This window comes from Grus americana, chromosome Z (assembly GCF_028858705.1).
Source record: "Grus americana isolate bGruAme1 chromosome Z, bGruAme1.mat, whole genome shotgun sequence".
NCBI lineage: Eukaryota > Metazoa > Chordata > Aves > Gruiformes > Gruidae > Grus > Grus americana.
Window position 1 is genome coordinate 81,272,886 of NC_072891.1, and position 26,655 is coordinate 81,299,540.

Consider the following 26,655-nt stretch of genomic DNA (forward strand, 5'->3'; position numbering starts at 1 on the left):
TCTTCTTGTTCCTCCTGCCACCCACACGTCTTTGCCCAGTTTGTTCTGTCAAGGATAGCTCTCTTCAGATAACAATGAATTTGTTTTTATAGGAGCTGTTTAGATGGATGTGGACTATCATTTAGCAGTCTGCTAATAAAGTGCCCACCCATATGCAATGTATGAAGTGATGTTCTTGTAGGCTCGTTTTTTTCACAGTCATGGCAGGTTAATGATAAAATCCTTTCTTCTTTATAAATACTACATAAAGTGCTTTTGCAGAAAGGTGGCTGGGAGACACAGCTTCCCTTCCTACTAGATATGTCAGTGGATCTCTCATGGTTTCAGTGACACGATGGTCCCCAGCTGCCAACTGCACCATTGCACAATGGGATTACAGATGACCTCTGATATTGCATTAATTAATGCTGATACATGAATAAGCTCCCCACCATGCAATCTAGGCTTCCACCTCCTATTTCTTCTTCTTGTTCCTTCACACAGAAACTTCAGTTCTTTGACCATAATAATTTTCCCACACTAGCCTGCAGTGAGATTCACATCCCTCTGATCATCATCCAGAGGGATTTTCTACACTGAGCAAGTCTGCAAAGTTTTATACTTCCAGCATAGTGCAGGAGCATATGGAGATGGTGGCTCAGACACTGAAAGCAGATTAGGTCTTTTTTGTATAGTGCTGTGTCTGAAATGGAGGGTTGTTATTCAGGGCTAATTTGCTTAGTTCTAGTTTGGTGATTTCTCCATTCTGCTGTTTGCATAGAATGGATAGGATTGTAAATTCCCCACGAAAAGCACAGGGATTAATATCTGAGGAAGTGCAACATACAGCACAGTTAAAGAGGGGACCCATCCGACAGGAATAAAATTAAAGGAAGATACAACTTCTGATTTAGGAACTCTCTAAACTGAAGACTGGTGGAAGCTGGGAAAGTACAATGACAGAACCATTGCCTAGTGCTCATGCCTTTTCTTATACTCATTCATTAAGCATTCACTTCAGATCACTGTCCAGGGCAGGACTATTGGACTGTCATCAGACAGCATGGATATTCTTATGCTCAAAAAGAAGGCTACATCTAAAATCTTGTATCCGCAAAGCTGTAATCAGAAAAATCACTTTTTTTAGTATTGCTCCATGAAATTATTTCTTCTGCTATGCACTGTGCTGAACTCCACAACATTAATGTTATTGACAGCATCCCCAGGCATGTTCAGAATACTTTTAATGGAAGTGACCTGGGAAGCTAATCTCCAGAATGAAGACATGCTGTTTCTGGATCCCTATCATGGAAAAAGAGGGCTTCAAATGATCTAGAAAAGTCTCTATCTTAAAACATGTCAACTACATTAGAGCCATGTCATTCCTGACAAATGTTTGCTGAATGACTTTTTTTCAAAAGCTTCAGTAATGAACAGTCAACAATCCCATCTGGTGTTTGATTGAAGTCCAACTTGAATCTTTCTTCTTCCATTTGTTACTTCTTGTCTTGATTCTATGAATGTAGGCAACAATGTCCTCTTCTTAAAATAGCCTTTAGTGTATCTTTCTCCTCTCCAATTCTCTTTTCTACCTAGGGGTGCCAAATAATCACAATTTACACACCAAGCACACAGCATAGCACAAATTGTGAAGGAGCAGAGCTGTCCTTGCCATATGGGTTATTGGACTAACTGGAGGCACAACCCAAAATCCAGGGAAGAGTTTAGAACCCAGAAAAATGATCAGCTGAACCTTGACCATGATGCACCATCTGGCCAATTTACAGCAGAAAAGTACTGTCACTCCATGGTGATTTTAGAAAGGACACGCACCATCATCTAACCACCAAATACAAAATGCTTCCTCTGAGTTTATACCATTATACTGTTATTCAAATTACATCACTCAACAATTCACTGATACACGTTACCTATACTTTATTCTGTTTTCAAGCAGTGATTATGACTTCAAAAACATTATATTGAAGAAGGAGCTAGAGGAGTTTAATTTCTCAAACTCCTCTGCTGAGCTCTCATATAGAAATATATTAATCTTTATGTTAAAAATTATTTTTACATTTCAAGTTGGCACTGTGAAAAATAACATTTCTACCATGTATGAATAGTGATATTAACCAGTTTTACATAACTGATAGCCACATAAATGCTACTAAGATTATTCTGAATAAACCAGAAATTATAGAGTAACACTAAAAAAACCACTTTTCACAAGAATTAAACTGCATTTTTATTACAGAAGTTAAATTCATTGGAGATTTCAAGTCGTACTACAAAATAATTGACATGGTCACATTATTTTCTTAGCTTGCAATGATATGAAAAGATATGTCATTTGAAGTTCTGTTTACCAATCCTAAGTTTTTTCTGTTGGATATGGACTTGGGCAGCTGTGGGTGGAGGAGATCTGTGCCGTTGTGGATCTATTAACTACCTCCTTTATTTCTAGTCATTGTAAATGGCTGCGGCACAGAATACAGCTAATTAACAATTTAAGCATAACTTATGCATATAAAAATGAAATTAGGAACCCAACTGGATTTAAAAATAACCTTTTTTATTTGCTGCTGCTGCTGCTGAAGTCTGTGCAATCCGTGCACTTCTCCCCTCCCTGGGTATTGATAGAAATATTTAAGAATACCAGAAAATTCATCAGTTTTCCAGCTATGTTAGGACATTTGGTAATGAGACACAGTGTTTTATGGAAGTTCAGCATTCCTCCTGATTTCAAGATAGCTACAGACAACTTTTTTCAGAGTTCCTTGGTTTTATACTTACTTACATTCATTTGTTGTTCTTTTTTGTTTGGTTGGTTGGTTGGTTTTTTTTCCTATGTAGCATGCAACACAAAACCCCTTACCTATATGGCAAATGCATTGTATTGTAATGTATCCTCTCAGCTCCCTAAGTTCATTCCAAAGGACATGGTTTTTTAATTTCACAGGGCAACATTTGTACTAGAAAAACTAGTAATTTTTAAACAGAGTGGATGAATACATCTTAAACTGGTAATATTACAATTTCCAGGAACTGTCAGACTTCCCAGGAAAAAAAGCACAAGCTACAAAATGGGGTTCACCACTTTGAAAGCTCATATTCTGCTTCTCATCTGGAGCGACCTGCTGATGCAAATGCACACTCACAGTTGTGCTGGCTGGTGGGAATGCTAATTTCAGAGTGGCTAATTGAACAGGAAATGTCACTGATTTCCTTTATAACTTTTGCTAAATGTTATCAGGAGAGGTGAAATACCTGGATTCTGACCAGCTGACTGTTTTGAAGCTCTGCCTGATTCTCTGAATTAGTTACAGGAACCAGATGGTGATACTACTTTTTACTTTTTTTTTTTTTTTTAATAAATGCTAACCAACTACTGCTAATTTGAAGGCAGCTGGTGACATGTAGCTACGTGCTTAATGATTGCTTCTTCTCAAAATCTGCCTGTTCCAAAAAGCAACTTCGAAGAAAAACCCAAACCCAAACCTTGTCTTGGAAGTAAAACTGGAAAGACAAGATATAGTTGCACTGAAAGACAATCTGCATTTTTCTAGCAGGTCTACAATGGAAATCGGTGGGATTACAGCATTGATGTAATTAGCATTCCTGCAAGCCAGCCTGACAATGAGAATGTTCATTTGCCAGGAGGAGTATGTGCTTTTCAAGTGGCAAATCTTGTTTTGCTGCCTAAAGAAATTCTTTCTGTCTTTGTGGTTGGTTTCCCCCCCCCCCCATCAGAACAGCAACTGTTCCTAGAAATGACAATATTACTTGTTACAAGATGTATTCATTGAAATTTCTTAAGAACTACTAGCGGCACTAATATGAATTCTACATTACAATGGAATACATGCTTTTCAGAAAGAAGTAAAAAGATGGCAATATCCTACAATATACTGTTGAAGTGATATGCTAAATATGAGCTATATCCACAGTACGGAACACAAACTGCATGGAAATGACTGTTATTTAAATCTGACTACCTAGGAACAACAGTTCTTATGGACTTTAAGCTGTTCAATCTTCTTCTATAACACATCTAACTTTTTAATAACTGGAAATTCAGATGTTGGCATTTAGATCTTGTTCCTGGAAGCCATCTGATGTAGGTATAACCTTATATTCATGTAAAGCAGCTTTAAGGATCAGGGCTTGAAGCCCTATTAAAAATACAGAATTAATTTAAAGGTCATGGACTTTTATTAGGGTGGAAAAAAATTCAGAATGAAGATTCAAAAAGTTATCCTTGTATATATGCAGTAAAAGAAGTCTTTCATTACTACAGCAGTGTAGTAAAATTAAATGTAATATTTGTGACTCCATGGTGTATTTTAAACATAAATCAAATGTGTATATATCCTTCTTTTCTTATGCTCTTATTTTTCCTTATCAACATCTCTTTTCATCATAGGAAGTATATTATTCCAAAGTGTTTATCTTTAAAATAGCTACCAAACAAAGCAAACATAAGGGATACTATTTATGTGACCCAGCTTCAGCCATCTAAAAGTTACAAAGCTATTCTGAACTAGCTGCTTAGTCTCTTTCTGTCATCTGTGGGAAGAAACAGGCAACTCTACACCATGATTTCCATTACTCCATTATCCATTAAAAAAGTGTTTTAGACAGATATAATCGTTTTTTCTGTTTCTACTGACCAAGGAACAAGCCTAGAGCACTATCTTTAACTTAGTGCCGAGGTTTAAGAGGCTAAAATTAAGTTAAATGAATCAGATGAGTTTTAAAACCACTGAAAAGACATTACTTTAAAAATATATAAAGATATACATTTTTCTACAAAGCTAGATATACTAGACAGTTAAGATACTTGGGCTTTCTGAAAAAAATTCTTTTAAAAACAGACGCCAAGGAAGAGATGAGCATAACAGCAAATAAACTACATTCCAGAGTTTGATTTTTCTGATGAAAAAGATGGTCACAAAAAGTTTGATGTGTCTTTGGAACTGGAATTTTATGTGATTCAAGTTGACATACCCACATCAAACCTCACAAAGCTATTATTTGCCATAAACATACCAAGGGGCTTCTCATTCTGTCTGTTTTACATCTAATGTTACTGGTGGTGTATCCCAGGCATCAATACAGGGGTCAACACTGTTCAATGTCTTCATTAATGACCCAGACACTGGGACAGAGTGCCCTCTCAGCAAGCTGGCAGATGATATAAAACTGGGAGGAGTAGCTGATGAGTGTGCTGCCACCCAGAGGGACCTCAACAGGCTGGAGAAATGGGCTGAACAGGAACCTCATGAAGTTCAACAACAGGAGGTGCAAAGTCCCACCCCTGCTCCTGGCGAGGAACAACCCCACGCACCAGTACGTGCTGGGGGACTGACCAGCTGGAAAGCAGCTTGGCAGAGAACAACCTGGGGGTCCTGGTGGACAACGAGCTGACCATGAGACAGCAATGCACCCTTATGGCCAAAGCGTCCCACAGCCTCCTGGGCTGCATTAGGCAGAGCATTGCCAGCAGGTTGAGGGCAGTGATCCTTCCTCTCTACTCAGCAGTGGGGAGGGCACACCTAGAGGCTGTGTCCAGTGCTGGGCTCCCCACTATTAAAAAGATACGGACTTACTGGAGTGAGTCTAGTGCAGGGCCATGATGATTAAGGCACTGGAGCATCTGACCTACATGGAGATGTTGAGAGACCTGCGTCTGCTCAGCCTACAGAAGAGAAGGCTCAGGGGGTTCCTATTAATGTGTATAAATGTCTGATGAGAGGGAATGAAGACAAAAGAGCCAGACTCTTTTCAGTGGTGTCCACCAACAGGACAAGAAGTGATGGGATTGGTTGGTTTAGTGGGGGGTTTTTTTCCCTTTTTTTCCCCTTTTCTTTTTTCTTTTTTTTTTTCTTTCTTTTTTTTTTTTTTTTTTTAATTGTGAGACTGGTCAAACACTGAAAGAGGTTGTCCAGTGAGGTTGTGGAGCCACATCTATGGAAATATTAAAAACCTAACTGGACATATTCCTGGTCAACTGGCTCTAGGTGGCCCTGCTTGAGCAGGGACGCTGGACAGATGACCTCCAGAGGATCCTACCAACCTCAACCCTTCTGTGATGCTCTGATTCCAAATAGTTCTAACTCCACATTCTTTCCAGATCAGTGCTCACAGACTGGTAAATTCTGGCATTAAACCAGGACAGAGAAGCCATTCCTGAGCAGGAATAGTCTAACATTGTTTAGTTGACTTTGGAGTGTTATGGATTTCCAGTGGCTGAAGATTTGCCCCTGAAGTACTTCACTTTATTCACTATTATACAGTGCTAAATGAAATACTAATACTAATACTACTACTACTAATTTGTTCATTGATTTAGCACTTTTTTCTTCTTGGGAGCCATTCTTAAGCATAACACTTTATATAAATGTGTTTGCAGGCCATATTTTTTGAATAAAATTAAGTATGAATAGATTTAAGTCCCAGTCAGTCCCAGTCTGTTAGAATGATACCTGACATACAAATATTCTGTCTGTTTTCCTATACCAAACTAAATTTTTGCTGTTAACTGCATGGAGAATCAGTATATTTTAAGAAGTAGAAGAATTTCTAATTGAAGGAATTACATCTTAATTTCCAGTAGAAGGTAGAGGCTGAAGGAGACTTTTCATTTTCCAGAAGATGCTGTCTTTGCTTATGTGTGCAGACCATTATGTGTAAGCATACACTATGACAGACTGAAGAAGAGCTAAAAACTTCAGTTACTGAAAGCACTCTGGCTTTGTACATTCAGTTTGCTTCAGTCATGCTTGGACAAAGCAAACATATTGTGTGGAGGTATTGTGAAGGACAGTCACATATTCCAGCTCATTATCCGATTAATTGCCTCACGGCTTGGCTTCAGTAGTTCAAAAGCACTGATTACAATGTACCAGCACAGCTGGAGATTACACAGGCACAGTAGGTGTGTTACTACATACCCATTTTTCGAATGTGTTGGCCTCCTTTTTTTTTTTTTGTCAAGTACATTCTTAGTACCATCTCATCTGCTCTTGAGTTCATGACAGGTTTTTTCCCCCACTACCAGCTATTTCTTCTTATGTCATCTCTTAAACCATCACTTTTAAATATAAGCAAAGCCTAAGCCCTCTACAAGCCCTCCCACACAGAGGCAGATTTTTACTTGGAATGAATCCTAAATTGTGCAAGACCTGTGTATGGAACACTGACTTTTTAAATTTTAAAACTATGCAGATCTCTAATATGAATATTAGCATCACTGTTGCCTAAGAAAGATGGTATGCTACCGCATCCACATTAGCTATAAATCTGGTTTTGCTACTCAGACCTTTACCCATACCTAAAAATCTCTAGCTCAAGTGCAGTGGTGCTTTGGACTTGAACTATTCAACCTTGCATTATACAGAGTTTGACTGGAGTTTGAAGATTGTTGGTGAACATAAAGGCATAATGTAGGGGGGATACAGCTGCAGACCACACGCGCAGCTTTGCACATTTTTGGTATTGGCTATTTCAATCATTCTGCAGCTAATCAAATTGTTTGCTTACTTCATGTAGCTCAAGTGTTTTTTTCCACAATCCAATGTTCTGATCTGAGTGATATTGAGTAACTTGGTTGTAGCAACTCATGTTATTTGTTGTTCTGAAGACTAATCCTACGGGCAAGACCAAATCAATGTTTTCGTTCCCATTGAAGGAATGTAATCAGCACTTCCACTGAGACAAGGTAACAGATCATGTGTTCCTCTTTCTAGTCCAACACAATGCAAAATGAAACTGCAAAATAGAATTTACAATCCTCCGTTTTATTTTGCACTTCAGCAGACTTGGAGAACACAAAATGTCAGTGATTATTTCAGACAGTTGTTATCTATTACTAGATAGAAAACCTAAAGCCACAGGATTTATAACTTCCAGGTAACTCCTAACTACACAATGGAATAGCACATTTTTGTCTGGGTCTAGTAAGTTTATAGAGCCATTCGTCTCTGAAATCTGATTAACTGAAGGCATTTATCTCCATAAGTTTGGTTCACAGATATAAAACAAAACAAAATGGATTTTCTTGACCTATTAACATTTTAATTATTATTACTTTGATTTCTGAAGTGTGGTTCCATATGTTAGTAGCCTGTGTGGTACTGCAGCATGGAGGTGAAGAATATGATTAATCTTGTTTCATGCCTTCACATAAAATACTGTACGTCAAAGGCAACATCTTCACCAATTTGCATCAGTAGCAGCTAATGAGCACACAGACACTTCCAGACAAGCAAACTTTTCAAATGATGTTGTGTCAAGATTCAAGTCCCTAGGAGGTGACATGAAAATGAAGTGATTAGTTATGTTCCATGCAACAGAAGACAGCTTTTCAGACAGTAATGGGAAGAATTGCTACCTATTTGCTGATATGTCCAAAGAGATTAAATGCTTTTTATGCTGATGTAGCATCTCAGCCAACAGCAACACATTATTCTGTTATCATATTGGTCAACACGGTTCATGTGTGTAAGCAATGGCTATCAGAACTAATCGAATATAAAGAAATTGGATGTTACATTCTACTTCTCAACAGTGCCATTACTGCTAAGTGAGTATCCATTAGTATTCCCTTATCAAATCCTCTCTTCATACTTTTATAGTAAGGTTGTAAAATTCACTTTGGGCCTTTACTTGCTGTACAAGCTCTGTGCTAAGGACACACACTGAAAATAAAGTTAGGCAACTCTTAGGAAGTCTGAGGATTTAAAAAATGGAAGAAAAAGGATTTTTAAGTTCTTTTAGCACCTAATAATGACTTGCTTTTTCCAGTGGTAATGCGATTTCATGATGCAGTGTTTATACGAATTGTGCCTAGATGAAAAAGCTAGATTTTGGGATTACAGAGCTTCACTGATAGATGAGTGCTCCACTCCCATCTACAAAAAACAGCTCTAGGGTGCACTGTGGGAACCACAGGCAGGTGAGTCTACTTTGACATCTTGTAAGCTGCTGAGTCTATAATTAAGATCATTAACTACCTGGATAAAGACGATCTGTTGGCAAAAAGCCAACATGACTTCTGTAAGTGGCACTCCTGCCTCACCTGATGGATTTCTTTAATGGTGACAATATGCGTAGGGATAAAGGAAATACAGTGGAAACAGCATACTTGGATTTTCAGAAAGCATTTGATAAAGTTCCACATGAAAGGTTCTTGCCAGGGAGTAAGGAAAAGGCCCTGCTACAGACAGAAATCTAATGAAAGAACAGGAAGCATCTTTTCAGGATGAAATGTCAGCAGTGGGCTCCCCCGAGGATCACTGCTGGAGTCAGTTTTACTCATCAGTGACCTGGAGGAAAGTATGAATGGGGAAATTGTCCACTTTGAAGCTCCTAAGATCTCTTGATCGAATGCCACTCTGATGATAAGCAGCTCCAGAAGGACATAGAAAATTGAATGAGTGTTCTAAAATGTGACAGATGAACCTCAATGTATACAAATGGAAGATAACGCATCTATGAAAAACCCCTAAAATGTGCCTACACAACATTGAACTTGGAAAAGGCCATTACAACTGCAAATAGAGATCTGAGTCATCATCACCAGTTCTCTAAGTTTTTCCTTAAATAATGTTTGTCACGGCTACCGTGACAGACATAATGGTAAGCCAGATTGTTAAACTATCTGACCCAATATGATGCTTTTATATGTTCTTAAGAAACTACCAATAAAATGGTAGTTAAATTTAGCTAAGAATCCATTATATTATTCATGTAAATAGTCTATTTAAAAACAACTTCCCAAGAAAACACACTGCATACATAATGAATAATTATAGTGGTTCAATTAAGAACAGAAACTAGACTTTAAAAAGCTACTACTTCAGAAGGCATTGCCTTTTAATACTGTTTATATGGTCTTTACTTGTTATTCTGTAGGAAACCTAATTATCAAATAATTTAATATTATACAGGGAAAAAAATGTTTGTTAGGGGATTGCCAAGATGATAGTTGCATTTCTAAGCTGACAAACTAAGAAATAATATCCCCTTTCCTGAAATACCTCCAAAATAAACACGCTCAATGAAGCCACTAGATAACGCTGACTTTTTCATTCCAGCTGTTTAGGGAAGAGACAGAAGATATTAGAGAAGATAATCCAGTTAACAAAATCCAAATATTTTACTATTTTCTTTCATAAATAAACCATAAATAAGTATTTGCATTTATTGTGGATAAAATCCTCTCACCTTATTTACAAAATGCCTAGACATTTGAAAAGGTATAGATTGACTTAGTAACTTTCATTTATGACTATGCAAAGTGAACTATTGACAAAATGTTGTAACAAAAGGCAAAGGGGAAGTTACCTGTCAGTACTACATAAATGAGCACAACTCTGTTTGCAAATTCATCTTGATGCGTTAGACTCTGATGTCTAAATAAGAGCCAGGAGATTCCACTGTGCTGACAAGGTCTGTATTAAGAAATTCCAAATAAAGTTGCACATGACAAAATTACAATGCAATTACCACAGCCAAGTTGTTTGATTCTTTTGATTCAATAAAGTAGCAATAGCATTAAACTACACTATTATTTATCCATAATGACTTATCAAACAACTTCAACGCTATGTTATAAAAATTCACGTATCTCAGTTTAAATTCCTCTTTAACCTCTTTGTCCTATATCCGCAGTGCCAGTGCAAAAAGTTCACATGACCCTGGAAACACCTTAACGCCTTTCTTGCCCAAATCTCCCTATGTAAAATTTCTTGTGACTTCAAATCCTTCAGGCTTTACATGGATCACAATATAGCAATGCTAGATGCTGATCTGCTAACTTAACTGCAGTAGGATTGACACAGCAGGGGAATTTGTTTCTCAGCTTCTTGTCTTGAGGTCCTAATCTCAGCACTAAATGCAAAACTCACAACAAGGAGGAATGTGTGCACTTAACTACAGTATATCTTCAGCAAGCATGCATTTGCATCTAACACCACAAATAAGACGAAATGCAGTTTGGAAAATGGAGCAGCTTGAGTTGAAGTTTTATATGTCTTTCAGGTGTTGTAAATTTAACTGAACAAGGCTAGTACCTACTTAGAAGAGACCAAATTCCTTCCTTATCTGATCAAATTTGAAATTACGTTATTCATACCCCAGCCCCAGATGTACTGGGAATTATGGGGCTGGGGTATGAATAACTTAATAACACACTGTCTTCTGAAGGTGCTCCACCATGCATAAAAGATGCCAATTACATCAGAGACCAGTATTTGCTTTTTCTCAGGCCTCTTCTTGGGTCACAGAATGGTGTGTTGACATCTCTGCTTTCCCACGAGGAAACACTCTTCTGCATAATATCTCTTATACATGGGCATTGCATGCACGTGCAGTTTTTGCTGTTCACAAAAATGATACTTTTCCTCAACTTTTCATACTGGCTATCATCTTACGCATCCCCCTACCCAGTAACGTGTCTTGGTGAATTCCTTGGGGTCTACTAATGGGTTTAAGCTGAAGGAGGGGAGATTTAGATTAGATGTTAGGAAGAAATTCTTCCCTGTGAGGGTGGTGAGGCACTGGCACAGGTTGCCCAGAGAAGCTGTGGCTGCCCCTGGCTCCCTGGCAGTGTTCAAGGCCAGGTTGGATGGGGCTTTGGGCAACCTGGGCTAGTGGAGGGTGTCCCTGCCCATGGCAGGGGGTTGGAACTAGGTGGGCTTTGAGGTCCCTTCCAACCCAAACCATTCTGTGATTCTATGATTCTACTTCTCCTTGTACTTTGCAGACATAGCAAAGATGTCACTAGGATAGATGATAACTGCCAATTAGGCTTTCCATATTGAATCAAACCCCACTTTTAAAGTATATTAAGGTGTCTGAAATTAGGATTCTCCATCACTAAATATTATTAATGAAGAGCATCAAAAAAACAGTGTTTCTATCTTTAAATCTATGTGCAATTAATGTTAGAGTGATTTAGGTGAAGGGGACAAACACACTAAACTTCATTAATATATCATATTTTATTTCCAGCAGTTATATTTGTGTGTCTAAGACTAAAGCACAGCTTTTAAAGGACATCTTCTAACTCGCGCCCCATCCTGACTGCAGAGAACTCAGTGGGAAACCCACCACCACCTTCAGCAGAGATGAGAAGAGGCTGAATGGATTCATCATACACTTTGGGAAAGGAATTATATTCTTGAGGACTTTTCACCTGACACTTTTGTCAAGGGAAAAAAACCTTTCTATGTCTAAAAAATGAACAAAATCAAATTTGCACCTGATGGAAAAGTTAAAAGTATTGTGAAAAAAATTGTGGAAGGACCAGGAGGTAAGAAAAAGCAGAGGAAGAAGTTTCAGTAATCACAGTAAAATCCTGTGTTGGATTTGCATGGCAAGGTTTTGGTAGAGGGGGGGCTACAGGGGTGGTTTCTGTGAGAAGCTGCTAGAAGCTTCCCCTGTGTCTGATAGAGCCAATGCCAGCCGGCTCCAAGATGGACCCACCGCTGGCCAAGGCCAAGCCAATCAGCGCCTCTGTGATAAAATATTTAAGAAGGAAAAAAAACACTTAGAGAGAGCTTTTGCAGCCTGAGAGAGGAGTGAGAAGATGTAAGAAACTGCAGACACCCAGGTCAGTGCAGAAGGAGGGGGAGGAGGTGCTCCAGGCGCCGGAGCAGAGATCCCCCTGCAGCCCCTGGAGAAGACCATGGTGAGGCAGGCTGTCCCCCTGCAGCCCATGGAGGTCCATGGTGGAGCAGAGATTCCCCTGCAGCCCGTGGAGGACCCCAGGCCGGAGCAGGTGGAGACACCCGAAGGAGGCTGTGACTCCGTGGGAAGCCCACGCTGGAGCAGGCTCCTGGCAGGCCCTGTGGCCCCGTGGAGAGAGGAGCCCACGGCGGAGCAGGTTTGCTGGCAGGACTTGTGACCCCGTGGGGGACCCATGCTGGAGCAGTCTGTTCCTGAAGGTCTGCACCCCGTGGAAGAGACCACGCTGGAGCAGTTGGTGGAGGACTGTCTCCCGTGAGAGGGACTCCACGCTGGAGCAGGGGAATGATGAGAGGAGTCCTCCCCCTGAGGAGGAAGGAGCGGCAGAAACACCGTGTGCTGAACTGACTATAACCCCCATTCCCCGTCCCCCTGTGCCGCTGAGGGAGGTCGGAGGTTGAAGCTGGGAGTGAAGTTGAGCCCGGGAAGATGGGAGGGGTGGGGGGACAGGGTTTTAAGAGTTGATTTTATTTCTCATTCCTCTACTCTGTTTTGCCTAGTAACAAATCAGATGAATTCCCTCTCTAAGTTAGGTCTGTTTTGCTCGTGACGATAATTAGTGAGTGATCTCTCCCTGTCCTTATCTCGACCTACAAGCATTTCGTTATGCCTTTTCTCCCCTGTCTAGTGAATGAGGGGAGTGAGAGAGCGGCTCTGGTGGGCACCTGGCCCCCAGCCAGGGTCAACCCACCACAAATCCATATTCAGCTTCCTGTATGTTTTACTGATATCCAGAAGAGAAAGGACACTTTTTAGAAGTACTTAAGAAAAAGAAGAATCATATTTGCACACAGTGGATATAAGTATTCAAATATGCTTTCAAAGATAAAACAATACTGTGGAATATTTTCCACAGCAATACTTGCTTTTCTCTAACTTTGATGTAATGAATTACAACATGTTTACTTTTTGTGCTACACCTAGGATGAAATTTCAAAACATGCATAGGTAAAGGTGAATTGCATAAAAGTTGGAAAAGAGTAATTATGAAATTAGGTTTCATCAACAGGAGCATAAATGGGAATTGATATTGTTAGAATAACAATAGATACAATATTTCAAACTACTCACTGAAACTGATCTTCAGTGAAGGTATGTAATGTTACCATCAACTGTACAGATTTGCCAACAAAGGAAAATCATATTTATGAGTGAGCTCTATCAAACAGATTTTGCTGAATCAGTCATGGATATTAATTTGTCCATCAGTTTTAAAGGGTAAAAGCTTTGTCTGATACATTTCTGTAAACAAAATTTCTAAATAACTACACCAAACCAAGACCTGGCCAAACTGCATTTAACATTAATACTAGAAAACAATCACAGATACAAAGGAAAAACATTTGAATTAAGAGTAATTCCATCAGCTTTATGATCAGTACTTTATGATACTTGTGAATTTTTAGTTTTAACTCTACCTCATTTCAAAAACTCACTCGCACCCTTCTGAGTCCGAATTTATGTATTTACACCATGACAGAAAGACACGAAGCCTTTCTTTCTCAGTATTGTGCTACCACTGAATTTTTCATATCTGTTCATCTCCTCATTTATTTTGAAGCAGTGACACCCTTCAGTAAGTAACACTGTGACTGCTCATCCTCCAAGCACCAGGGGTGCATCTACATGGGGTGGCTCTTGGTCTGATGGCCGCTGCCCATACAGCCACGGCGGCATGCCATGTGCCTCTGATCTGACAGTGAACGATTGCTGTTCTGCCTGTGCTGAACCCTGAAGAGGCTAGAAAGCAGACTAAGTTGTGACAAACGACATGCTGCTTTTCCTTCTAACACAATCAACGGTAAGATGCTGGAGATATCCTGAATTTCTTGTAAGTCCTCGGATCATCTAACGGAATGCAACAAATGAGTACGGTGGTTGTCAGGGACTAAAATAGATGTAACCTACTAGCGTCACTCATTCCCCTCCTATCTATCTTACACATCGCTGCACCAATGCCTGGAAAAAGAGCTTTGCTGGACTCTCCGTCTGTTCATGGCAGCAGGAGCTGTGAATCCTACCTCAGTGGGAATTTGATCACTGAACATATTACATTTCCTTCTCCTTCTGAAAACTGCAGGTGGGAGCTGTGCTGAGCCTGGAGATTTTAGTTCATTTAGGGCTCATGTAACCACGTTTTGTTCCATTTTCTCTTTAGTTCACGTGGGTTTTTTTGTCTTTCACAGCTTTACTTGAATTCCAAGTCCAGATGAATCTCCAAAATGTGAATCAACTTTCAAACCTCCAACTTTTGCAAGGTTTATGCCATACTGGCCTGCAATTATACCGTGTGCCTGGATTGTTAATTACTGCAAACCTCAAGGCAGCTTCATTATGGGGAATTTGTATGGCTCTAAAGATGATCTTCCTCTCTTTGCTCAGTCTTGTGTCCACCAAAGGGTAGCAGTAGACTAGGCCAAGCTGACTCGGATGGCAGGCCACCCTCTGTGATTAATCTGTTTTGAAACAAATAGCCTATATGTTATTAATACTAAACCTTGAGATAAGGTATTTTCCAATTGGACTAATAACTGAAAGAGGAAAAAATGGTCATGTGACTTGGCTAGTGGAAAATTTGTTGAGCTTACTGCAGCTGTAAATTGTTCTTTTCATGTATTTAGAATCATTAGTGCTTTTATTGAAGGTGTTTTTCCATACTTTTAAGGGATTTTTTTGGTGATAACAACCAGTGATTTGTTTTCAGCTTGCTTCTACTGGCTACAGTCTGGCTTTTGTTTCTTTTATAGTACCAATTCCTTACCTGCAAATTCTTTATCATTTCTGTGAGGATGTAAAAAAAAAAAGAATGTGCATTATTGACCAGACCAGAAACTTAAAAGCTATAGAGGCTACTTTGAGAATAACAGTGTGCTGTAATTTTTCTTTTAAGGCTTAGAAATGCTGAAATATGCATTGTCATAGGCTTTGCCACACATAAAAATGTACATAAAAGTTCTTCCAATACAGGAACAGTGGATTATATTTATAAGATAAGTACTTTTTTTCCTCTACTTTTTGTGAATGTCTATAATTCTATATTACTTAAAAGGTAGGGTTGTATTTCTCCTTCAGTAGGAAGAACATATAGGTGGAAGACACAGGAGAAGGAATCCTTGACGCCAGTGCAACCTTCCTGCTTCTTTACTGAGGGTAATTGGGGGGCATCACAAGTCAAGAATGACACAATGTCTGAGAAGAGTAGATCGGTAGGTTTAAATAAGAAACATGGCAATAAATTCACCACAACAAGGTGTTTCAAGCTGAAATGAGATGTTACAAAGTCAAGTTGTAGATGCCTGAAAATAGGGTTGAATTCATATTGTAGTTACTGACACAACCCAAAAGCTACTACTGCACTAGGTGACTCATGTAGTAAGGAGATGATTAAATGTGTAAAATATGCCTGTTGGGTCCTAAAGGCTTGTCTGAATATTTTACAATGAGTTTCTGTCAGGTGTCTGAGTAAAGATTGTATCCTCTACTGTCTAATGAAAGTAAGATATTGAGAAATGAATTTTCAAAGGGAGCTGTACAGTACAACTACAGCAAGATGAAAATGTACCCAAAGGCAGAGGGCTGAGAACTTTGTTTCAACATCAAACATTGAGAAATCAGTCCCATTTTCCTATTGTGCTGAAAGGAAGAACTACAGTTCTGATCTGTTGAGCCTAATTTTGCACATTTTTGCGTCTTACATGGGATGCCTGGACAATGAAGGTCTGCAGCCGAAGGGCCAGAGTGCGCTTTGTTGTTTGAAGACTCAATATTAAAAGTTTTAGAGTTGATTAATATTTCTTACTAGGTCATTGAAATGTCTGGGAGAACATTTCAATTTTAACGATGTGTTCTGTCATTTCTATAACATTTTTCTGCCTCTTTGCACTTTCACAGCAGTACACCACACAGAAATGCTAGCCAGACAGTATTCTCAGAATCGTGTAGCCTCAGCAAACCTGGTTAAGTTTCAGCAAGAGATTCAAGATGGGTTTTGTCCAATGCAAATATAGAAATTGTGTTCTATCCATGATAAAGTGAAATAGCTAAAAATGTATATAAAGCATCACTCTTACTACTGATACATTTAGCCCGGTTTTCAGCATTTATTTAGCCTCTTAAATGATTTCTGGTTTTATTCTTATATCAAGTTCGATAAAGGACATGACAAATTACCTAGATTGAGTTGAATTACATGAGTTAGTCACATGTAACATGTAAAAATTTTCCCTCTTTACTTTCAAAATGTATTTCTAATATGTTTAAGTATTTCTGTAATCTAGGGAGGTCATAAAACAAGTATTACCAGTAACTTTATATTAAATTGCTACATTTCTTCTAGGCACAAAAATGTTTCCATTCTTCCTTTTGTCTTAGACTAACCACACATTATTCCACAAACCAGTAAGGACATCGTATGAATGATAAGTCAATTACCCTGAGTACATTTTTTAAAGAAAATATAATTTCTCTGAGGATAGTATTTGTGTACACATACACCTACACATAAACACATATACACATACCTGTAAAAATCTCCTTAATTTTTCCATGCAAGTCCTGAACTTATTATCTAAATAATGACAAACAGGAATGTATATATTTACTGAATTTTTATTTGCTGTATCCTTGGCAAATGAACTTAGAATTCTAGCTTTTAATTGTTATGATCTTTGTAGAGAAACAAAGCAAGAATTAAAATAAATTCTTATCTTTACCTTAAACATGAATTAAAGAACAGTTTCTACTCTCTTGATTAGATTGTGGCTTGATTAACATTTTTAACTGGTATTAAGTCTTGATTTCATGCCGAAGGTATGTCCCCTGCCATTCATTTGTACTGGCCCAGTATTTCTATGTCCATGAAATTCCCAGATCAAAGAACTGATCTGGTTAAGTAATTACCATTTTACTTCCTGGGTTAGTTTTTGCCAAGAATACAAGGCAAATGGGTAAAACAGTAGCCCAGAATAGGCAGCCGCAAAAGCAGCAAGATGGGCAAAGAAGAGCTGAAGCAAGGCTCCTTCATGCAGCAGCAGGGCTGGTTTGTGTCAATTTTCAAGGAATTGTTACTTTACAGTATGATGCAATGAAAAAAAGGAGTAGGGGCTTTTTGTCCCAATTCCCTGACAAAAATAGAAAATCTGTTTGGAAATTTCTGGAATTAGAAGGCAACTACAAGAGTTTACCTATTTAATAAATTGGAAAGAGAGCAACATGAAACCTGTCTTGATTCAGTTTAAGGTCATAACCAACAGGCCATAAAGAAATCTCTCAGGTTTAGCATGTGCCTTAACAGAATTTCCACTACTGGCAAGATGAATAAAAATGGAACAGAAAATCCAATATAAAAAAAGTAAACTATTTTTTTACCAATGAATGCATATATTCTTACTTTGCAGATTATTATAATGCCCTGAACTTAGAATCCTAGAACGGTTTGGGTTGGCAGGGACCTCAAAGCCCATCTGGTTCCAACCCCCTGCCATGGGCAGGGACACCCTCCACTAGACCACGTTGCCCAAAGCCCCATCCAGCCTGGCCTTGAACACTGCAAGGGAGCCAGGGGCAGCCACAGCTTCTCTGGGCAACCTGTGCCAGGGCCTTACCGCCCTCACAGGGAAGAATTTTTTTCTAACATCTCATCTAAATCGACCCTCCTTCAGCTTAAACCCATTCCCCCTTGTCCTGTCACTACATCCTCTTGTAAACAGTCCCTCTCCAGATTTCTTGTATATCTCCTTCAGACACTGGAAGGCTGCTCTAAGGTCTCCCCAGAGCCTTCTCTTCTCCAGGCTGAACAACCCCAACTCTCTCAGCCTGTCCTCAGAGGAGAGGTGCTCCAGCCCTCTGATCAGCTTTGTGGCCTCCTCTGGACTCGCTCCAACAGCTCCATGTCTGTCTTGTACTGGGGCCCCCAGAGCTGGACGCAGCACTGCAGGGGGGGTCTCACCAGAGCGGAGTAGAGGGGCAGGATCACCTCCCTCAACCTGCTGGTCACACTTCTTTTGATGCAGCCCAGGACACGGTTGGCTTTCTGGGCTGCAAGCACACACTGCCGGCTCATGTTGAGCTTCTCGTCCCCCAACATTCCCAAGTCCTTCTCCTCGGGGCTGCTCTCAATCCATTCCCCACCCAGCCTGTAGTTGTGCTTGGGATTGTCCTGACCCATGTGCAGTACCTTGCACTTAGCCATATTTATTATTTAAATACAGCAGTCTGTATTTCTAGAAGCTACAGTTCTTCCTATAATTTTTTTTTCCTAATGAAAGTTGAAAACATGAATCAACTAATTAAACAGCAAAGGTTGGTACATATCACATAAATCACTGACATCTTGAACCATAGAGCAATTTTAAGAACACAAAAATTAGTATGTTTGGCCAGTTTTGTTTTACAGAAATTTGCTATATTTTATATAACACCCATATTTCAGATCATAAAGCTGTCACATATTCAAAACAATCAAGAATATGCTTAAAACCAAACTTCATATTGGATTATTTACAGAATTAGTCAAACAGATACTTTGAGCCATAGGGAAAGTTAAGTTCTCCTAAATCTCATTCAAAGAGATTTTAATAGTAATCAGTAATTTCGGGAACTCAAGTCCATGTTGATATCTGTCAAGTAAAGCGTTGCCCAGTGGCTCACTACAAGCTTTAAGCCACAACATATTGCCAACTGAAGGTGCATAAAGAACCTCATGCCTTAAAACCTAGGTTCCCCAGCAGGTAATCAGGAAATGAAGTATGGTTGTAATGGGATCATGCTTACCATTCAACAACAGTGCTTAACAGCTTAAAATTTTAACACGGCATTTTCATGAGCTGACTTCATCAGAAAGCCTGTTACGAGGTTTATTAGTTTAAGGAAATGGTTAAGTTCTGATTCCTATACATTTTTTGAAAACACAGACTTCTTGGAAGATAAATTTTAGCCAGACTTAGAGCTTCCTCCAGAAAACATATAATTTAACTCTTTCATAAATTGTTTTAATTTGCCTGTGCACGTTTTACGCCCTCATCCTGTGATGTTTGTTTTGTGTAGGGTTTTTCTGAACCTAAGCATGGAGGCTTGCTGAACCCTGATCCCTGCTGAGTCAGGGCTGGTAAGAGCTGGAGCTGGGGAGGACAGGGATAACCAAGGGTCACTGAAGACTGTGAGCATCAAGCAGAGGAGTTCAAAGGACGAGTAACTGAAGCCAAAAAGTCCCAACTGCCTTGAAAACACACTTATAAGTGAAGAACAGAAGACACCAAAAGAAGCAATATAGTATCTTCAAAAATTACTGTGAAACTAGTTATTTCTCCTGAGCTATAAATCATGCAAGTTGCAGGTGTCCTGTATTCCTGGGAACAATTTTGAAAGAAAGAAAATTCTAAAATCACAGCACATCAGAACGCTTTGGATGACACCATCTAGCCTGGGAGTATAAGGCTGCATGTAAGCAGAAGTCTTGAAAGTCTTTTTATGTCTAGATCTGTCAGATCTTTAGATACTTTTTAAGTAAAATTGACACTTAAAGAAGGGGCATTTTCATTTAAATAAAAAAAAAATGCCACTTTGATTTTCACAGAGAGGAAAGCAGAAGATGACCAAGTGCAGTATAAACACATTAGTGTATGAAAACATAAAGCACAGGAAAAAATGAAAATAATGTGAAGGTACACTGCTTGGCAGGATTTCTGACACGCTAGACAAACTAAATTGGTGCACTTGCTCTGAATGCAGTCCTCCTACATATGAGCATGTTGAATACACAGAAAAGGAGGTGAAGGGGCCATAGCATATGTAAAAAAATATTTACAGTGACTAATTTGATCTATATCTTTAAAGAAAAAGTATGAGAAAATTTGCCATATGCTTTAATGGCAGCAACTCTTGGCAATCAGCAAAATACTCCAAAATGCACAATGGTGAAATTATAATATGTCCACTGTATAGTACCATCTGCTAGATCAAAAAACAAAACAAAACAAAAAGGTGATCAAAAATTACCTGTGGAGCTCCTCACAAATTATTGCGATTCACAATCCATGTTGCCCATGGGAGATTTTAACAATACAGATTTGTACTGAATAATGCAAACAGTCTGACACTGATGAAAGTGGCTCCCTGTTGCCTGCATGAGAATTTTGTGATCCAGAATGTAAAAACTTCAATCCCAGGAGAATCTGTCTTGGAAGCAGTACTTATTTATAGAGACTCCAAGACTAAGGAAAGCTGTAATGGAGGTAATCATAACTGATAGCTTGAATTTGGCACAGAAGCAAGAAATAGGTTCAGAGAGTGTGAGAACAGAAGGAGGTGCAGCTGCATCAAGAAAATGCTGAGGCCTTAAGAAATCTGGAAAGTAATATGGAATTAATATAGATTAGTTTTTGCTTTCAGAGGATGGGAAAAGGTGCTCACTTTCCATTCTGTGTTTACTAAACATCTGCAGGCAAATTTTGTAAATACCAGAGGCTCAGTGAAACATCTCTTAACAGGTTGATAAGCTTATTCCAGAACAATTGAATACGTTTTGAAGCTGTCAGTGTTCTTGCACTCCACATTACTTCATCTCATGTTTGCCTCATCCCATGCTTTCCAGCTGGTTTAAGTATCATTTACACCTCAACGGCTAAAGACAGCAGTAGTTAATAAGAAAGAAAGAAGACTGAATTTACATCTTCCAGAAAAGTACAAGAGGTCAGGCCAGTGCTTCAAAATGAGAAGGATATGTAAATAAAACAGAAGGTGGCCTCAAAGGAGCAGAAGCATTGTTGGGTTGTGAAGCCCATCAGCTGACCAGATCACCTCCATGTCCTTCTGAGAACTTGACTTCATGGCTGTGACCTTAGAAAACAACTCCAAACCTCATCCATGCCAGAAGGAGACTCAGAAGATGGTCAAGGTGGTTCAAATACAGTTCCAAGCTCATCAGGCATTTTAGTGCTATTTTAATACTCAGTTCCAGACAAGCCTTCCCCTCTCACTTCAGCTGCGCTAGTTATTAGCAGAGGCTCTTGGGACTAGTCAGAAGGATTTTGGGTAGGTGTCCTGCAAGGCTCACAGGAACTGGGTATAATACAACAGTTGTCTCACATCTGGAAAGTGCTACACGTGAGTTAAAATGGAAGGGAATTATTTAGGAGATTAACTAAGAAAAATTAATTATTGTGGAATTAACTGGTGGAATTAAAAAAAGAGAGAAAACTTAGCTGGAGCATTAGGAAAAACAGTCTGACATAGACTACTTCAAGCTGATAAGTAACATAACAAGTCATTATTACAAACCATTGGTATTTGGAATATACCAAACCACATATACTATTAGAAAATGCATCCTGAAGAACAAGCTTGCAATGACAGGAGAACAGACTGCATGATGTATTTTTGGCCTTTTTATTCTTGATCTAGGATATTTTAACTATTCTATGATGTGGATTAGCAATCCTTGAGCTTTGTGAGGTAATTCGGAGACAGCAATCAGTAATTTACATAATTAGTGTAATAGTATTTAATTATATGATTACTGTAAATATGTGCAAAACTCTAATGGTGTAATCAGAATGTGTAATTACTAGTTGTAATTACATAATTAGGTATGATGACATAACTAAACTTCTCATGAAAAAAAAAAGGGTATTTACAAACCCAGCTATAGGAACCGGTATAGTGCACAATTATATTGGTGGTATAAAAAGAAAAGTTATCATTTTAATGCCAGCTGTGCTAAAGCTAGCTCAAATGTAGATGAATTCTAAAAGTTTGTGAACTGTGCCATAGTACTAGAAGGAGGCATTGAGTTTCCTGAACAGGGGTAATTCAATGATTACAGTCAGTACAAGCATTATTCCCATCCTTAATTGTCTGTTATTTACTGATAACTTTTCATATGCTTACCTGAATAACATGAATATAAAGAGTGGTACAACGGAAGTATTCAAATATCTATATTGTGTAGCATTTTCTAATTATTGATTTAAGTAATATATTACTTTTAAGTCTTCAAGGCACATCTGATTTCACACTCCTCCCATGATACCATCCTGCAGACAAGATTGGTAGTACCTCCATATGCGGGTCCTACCCGGAGGAAGTACAGAACAGAAGCTTTTTACCACTGCACTCTACTGCTGCATTGCCATGCCTCCCAATTACCACACCATACACACTTTGCAGCTAACAAATTAATAGTTACTGCAAAGCACATTTTAAAACTCATTGTGCTTGATCTCTACACCAAAACAATTGGACTGCTGTATAGACCTTTATCATAATTATAAATAATCTTTAACACTCAGCAGAATTATCCTTTCAAATACCTTAGTGTTCTTCCCTATGGGCTAGACAATGGAGTCCTGGGTCACAGCTGAGCATTTATCTACAGAAGCATCTCCAGAAAGATCATTTGATGAGGTGATTGGCTTATCAGTGCAAATTCCCTAAGCATGACCCAGAAAGCCAGACTGCTGTCAGTAATTGACATTAGCAGAATTCTTTCACTATTTCATTATACTCAAAATTTATATTTTTATACATATAGACTTGCTATTATATGCTCTCTGAAACAGAAATATGTATGTGTGTACATATATGTACACATAAAACCAAATCCTGTCTAATATATAATATATACAACTTCACACACAAAATTTATATTTACATGTAATTACATATACATCTATAAAAAGAAAAAGAAATATGAAAGAAGAGATTATGATCCAGAAAATACAGTGATCATTTCAAGTAATAGCTCTGACTACCCTGTTTCTACTAAAACAGGAGACTGGTCTTATGTGACCTATAATCTGAGCAATGTTCATGATGCAGCCAAAAAACCAGAAGGGATAAACTCTGAAGAGATGGATGAGATTCCTGGTAGAATTCCAAATGGTAATTCAATTGCACCTTATGAGGAAATATATGGAGAGTTTCATCTGCAACTTTTACAGAAAACTTTAATAGATGTTAATTTTTTACAAATTCTTTAAGGTAGCCACATAGGTGTGTAAAATCTCACAAAGCAAATCTTAATCTTTGATTTCTCTCTAGAATTACATACATGTTACATTGGATGCCTCAAATCTTTTGGCTGATGCATATATAAATCTGGGAATTCACTGAGGCTACTTAAAAAAATTCCCAGCTTGTCATTTGTGGTTATTTGTCCATTGTGTTTTATTCTCCCTTCTTCCCCATGCATACACAATGTGAACTCAGAACAATGAATCATATTGTTCAACTTTGTTATGGTTTCATTTATTTAGTATTCAACTTGCAACATTATTTTTTATTTTTCTTGCTACACATAGTAGATCTTTCCTGAACTAGACGTCTCCTTTCTTGAATGTGGATTACTCCAGTATTTCAGGTATTCTGAATGTAGTATCTAATACTACAAATGCTAATATACATAAACTTCCCTTTTTCTCTTTAAAGTACCAGGCTTGACATATCTTGGGACTCCATTAGCTTTTTCCACAACACCATCATATTAGCATCCTTTGCTTGACTAAAATGCACAGGCTTTCTTCTCTGCAGTATTTCAAATCCATAAGCCTCTAATATCTGTTATTAACTGTTAAGGTATATTGCATTTTGTATCATAGCAGTTTATTCCATTTTTGTTTTTTTGGTCTTCAGGGTCACCTAGTCTTTCATACTTGAAAAACTCCTTTGTAGTAACAGCTTTAGGAATCAGATCTTTATAGTACATTCATTATCAACGTTATTGGTAAAATCATACAAGATTGTTCCCAGGACAGATCCTGAAGGAACTCCATTAATGACTTTGCTGTAAACCAGTGGTCCAACTTTCAGAGGCCAGACACACGTCAGAGAAAGTAACATATACTTTTGCCCTGCTCTTACACTTGTTGATATCTGCTAATGGTTACTGTTGAAGACAGGATACTTGGTGAGATGAATGCCTAGCCTGAATCAGTTTCTGTATTTTTCTACTTTACACTATTTACTCCTTCTTGTTTGACTCTTAGATAATATGTTTGCATTTTGCAAATGTTTCTATCATATCAGATGCTTTACTTGAATGCATGACAGATTTGCTCTATCAAATTTCCTCCATTTTGAAAAGAATAACATAGCTATTATGACCATTATGTATTTGTAGACTAGAGAAATGTTTCCATAGTATACTATAGTTGTTTCTGCAAAAGAAAATATTTATTTATTTTATTTTAAAAAACAGATGTAAAAACATGCAATACTTACTCTGTTGGCAGTTTCGTCCCATAAATTCACCTGGACATTCACAGGAATAGTTGGCAATGAGATCTGTACAGATTCCACCATTCTTGCAGGGGGCAGATTCACATTCATTTATATCTGCAGGAAGCACACAGGATAATGTCAGAATTAGGAAAGAGAAATTGTAAAAGCAATAAGCACATATTTTAAAGCACTAAACCACAATGTATTTATACAACTGACATGAGAAGACATACATTCTTTTGCCCATCAAACATGCTCAGTAAAGGATGCGACCAAACAGTGCATACTTTAGGAAAAAAACAAAGCAATCTCATAAATTTAGCTAGTTTCATATAACTACTAAAGTTTTACTATGTCCCATCACACAACAGAATTTTAAGTTTTACTCAGGGATTTCCACTGTAAGTTCCAGAGAACATCAGGGCCACAAGTCACAGTTTGGCCTTAAATAAAAAAATTAAATTAGTTCTAACAGAGTACTCATTAGTGATCCTTGCAACTTCAAGAAATGTAGCTATTTCTTTATCAACAGATGCCAGTTAAGAATGTCTCTCAGTTCATCTTAATTCATTAAACATCTAATTGACAAGGTTGTTTAACCGTCTAAAAAATTTCCTTTCTGTGCATGAGTTAGTGGGCAAATTGAAACTAATAGCTTCATCTAGAAGCTTGCAAATTTTATTAAATTCAAAAGACAAAAAAGGTGGTTAATTTCATTTGAGTTTCCCTTTTCCGGTACACTTTGTCAAATGCTGCAAGAATAATACTCTCCTGTGTTTTTCAGTGTAGTAACCTTCAAGTATAATGTCAGATTCTTTTTCTCAAATGCAATATATTATTTTTCAGTCATCATAAATAAGCAAAAGAAGGATAATGATATCTCATAACTAAAATTTTCAGTCTCTTCCTTTATGTTTATTCTGCATGGAGTAGAAACATTGCACAGATTTTATACATCATTATCTCAAAGGACTGCATCAATGTATACAGTGAAATATTTAAAGGATGGAAGCCCACCCTAGCTTCATTAAGACTTGAAATCCTGTTGTATCAGACACTGAACAGCAAGCAGAAAAGCAGTCTTTAGCTTCTATTACATTTTCACTTCACTCAGTTTTGCTTAAGTGCATACTCATTTTGGATACAGTTGTAGATAAAGCGCACATGTGCATAGCGCAAAAATAATTTCAAATAAGATGACACTTAACTGAGATGAACTAGTTGCCTTCACTGGTGAGCGAAATGCCCTATGAATTGAAGTAACACTCCTCACTGCTGAAGCTGTTTCCGTCCCCACAATGCAAACCCAGTTTGCGCTGGCATATACAAACTAAAGAAGATGCTACATAAATGTCTGAACCTGATGCAGTAAGACTTGTGCAGAAGCAGCAAAATTGAGCTCTGTCAACAAAGTTGCCTGATTTCTGGTAGTCGAGTATGTAACTTTTGTAATTTTTTTTTTACATTTACTAGGAATCTATGTACAAAAATTCAGTGTTTTAAACACATGGCTTGCCTAGATCTGATGGGTTTTGTGATGTCTCCACAGAAGTCTGTACCTCCAGTCTTTTCTGCAGATCTCAAAAGCTGTGTAGCTTTTAAGTTATGTGTGCAATGTATGTGAGGTAGGTTGAAAACTGACTGAGTGGCCAGTTCCAGAGGGTGTAGAACAGTGGTATGAAGTCTAGCTGGAGGCCAGTGACTAAC

The 26,655-nt window shown here is 38.3% G+C and overlaps 1 protein-coding gene across 3 annotated transcripts in view; it reads right to left on the reverse strand.

The window, feature by feature from the left end:
• Window positions 1-26,655, reverse strand: part of EDIL3 (EGF like repeats and discoidin domains 3) — a 274,546-nt gene that overhangs the window by 86,658 nt on the left and 161,233 nt on the right. For all 3 annotated transcript variants that reach the window (XM_054810468.1, XM_054810467.1, XM_054810466.1), the window contains one exon: window positions 24,949-25,062. In XM_054810468.1, the coding sequence (XP_054666443.1) occupies window positions 24,949-25,062 (114 nt within the window). The remainder of the gene's footprint in view (window positions 1-24,948; window positions 25,063-26,655) is intronic.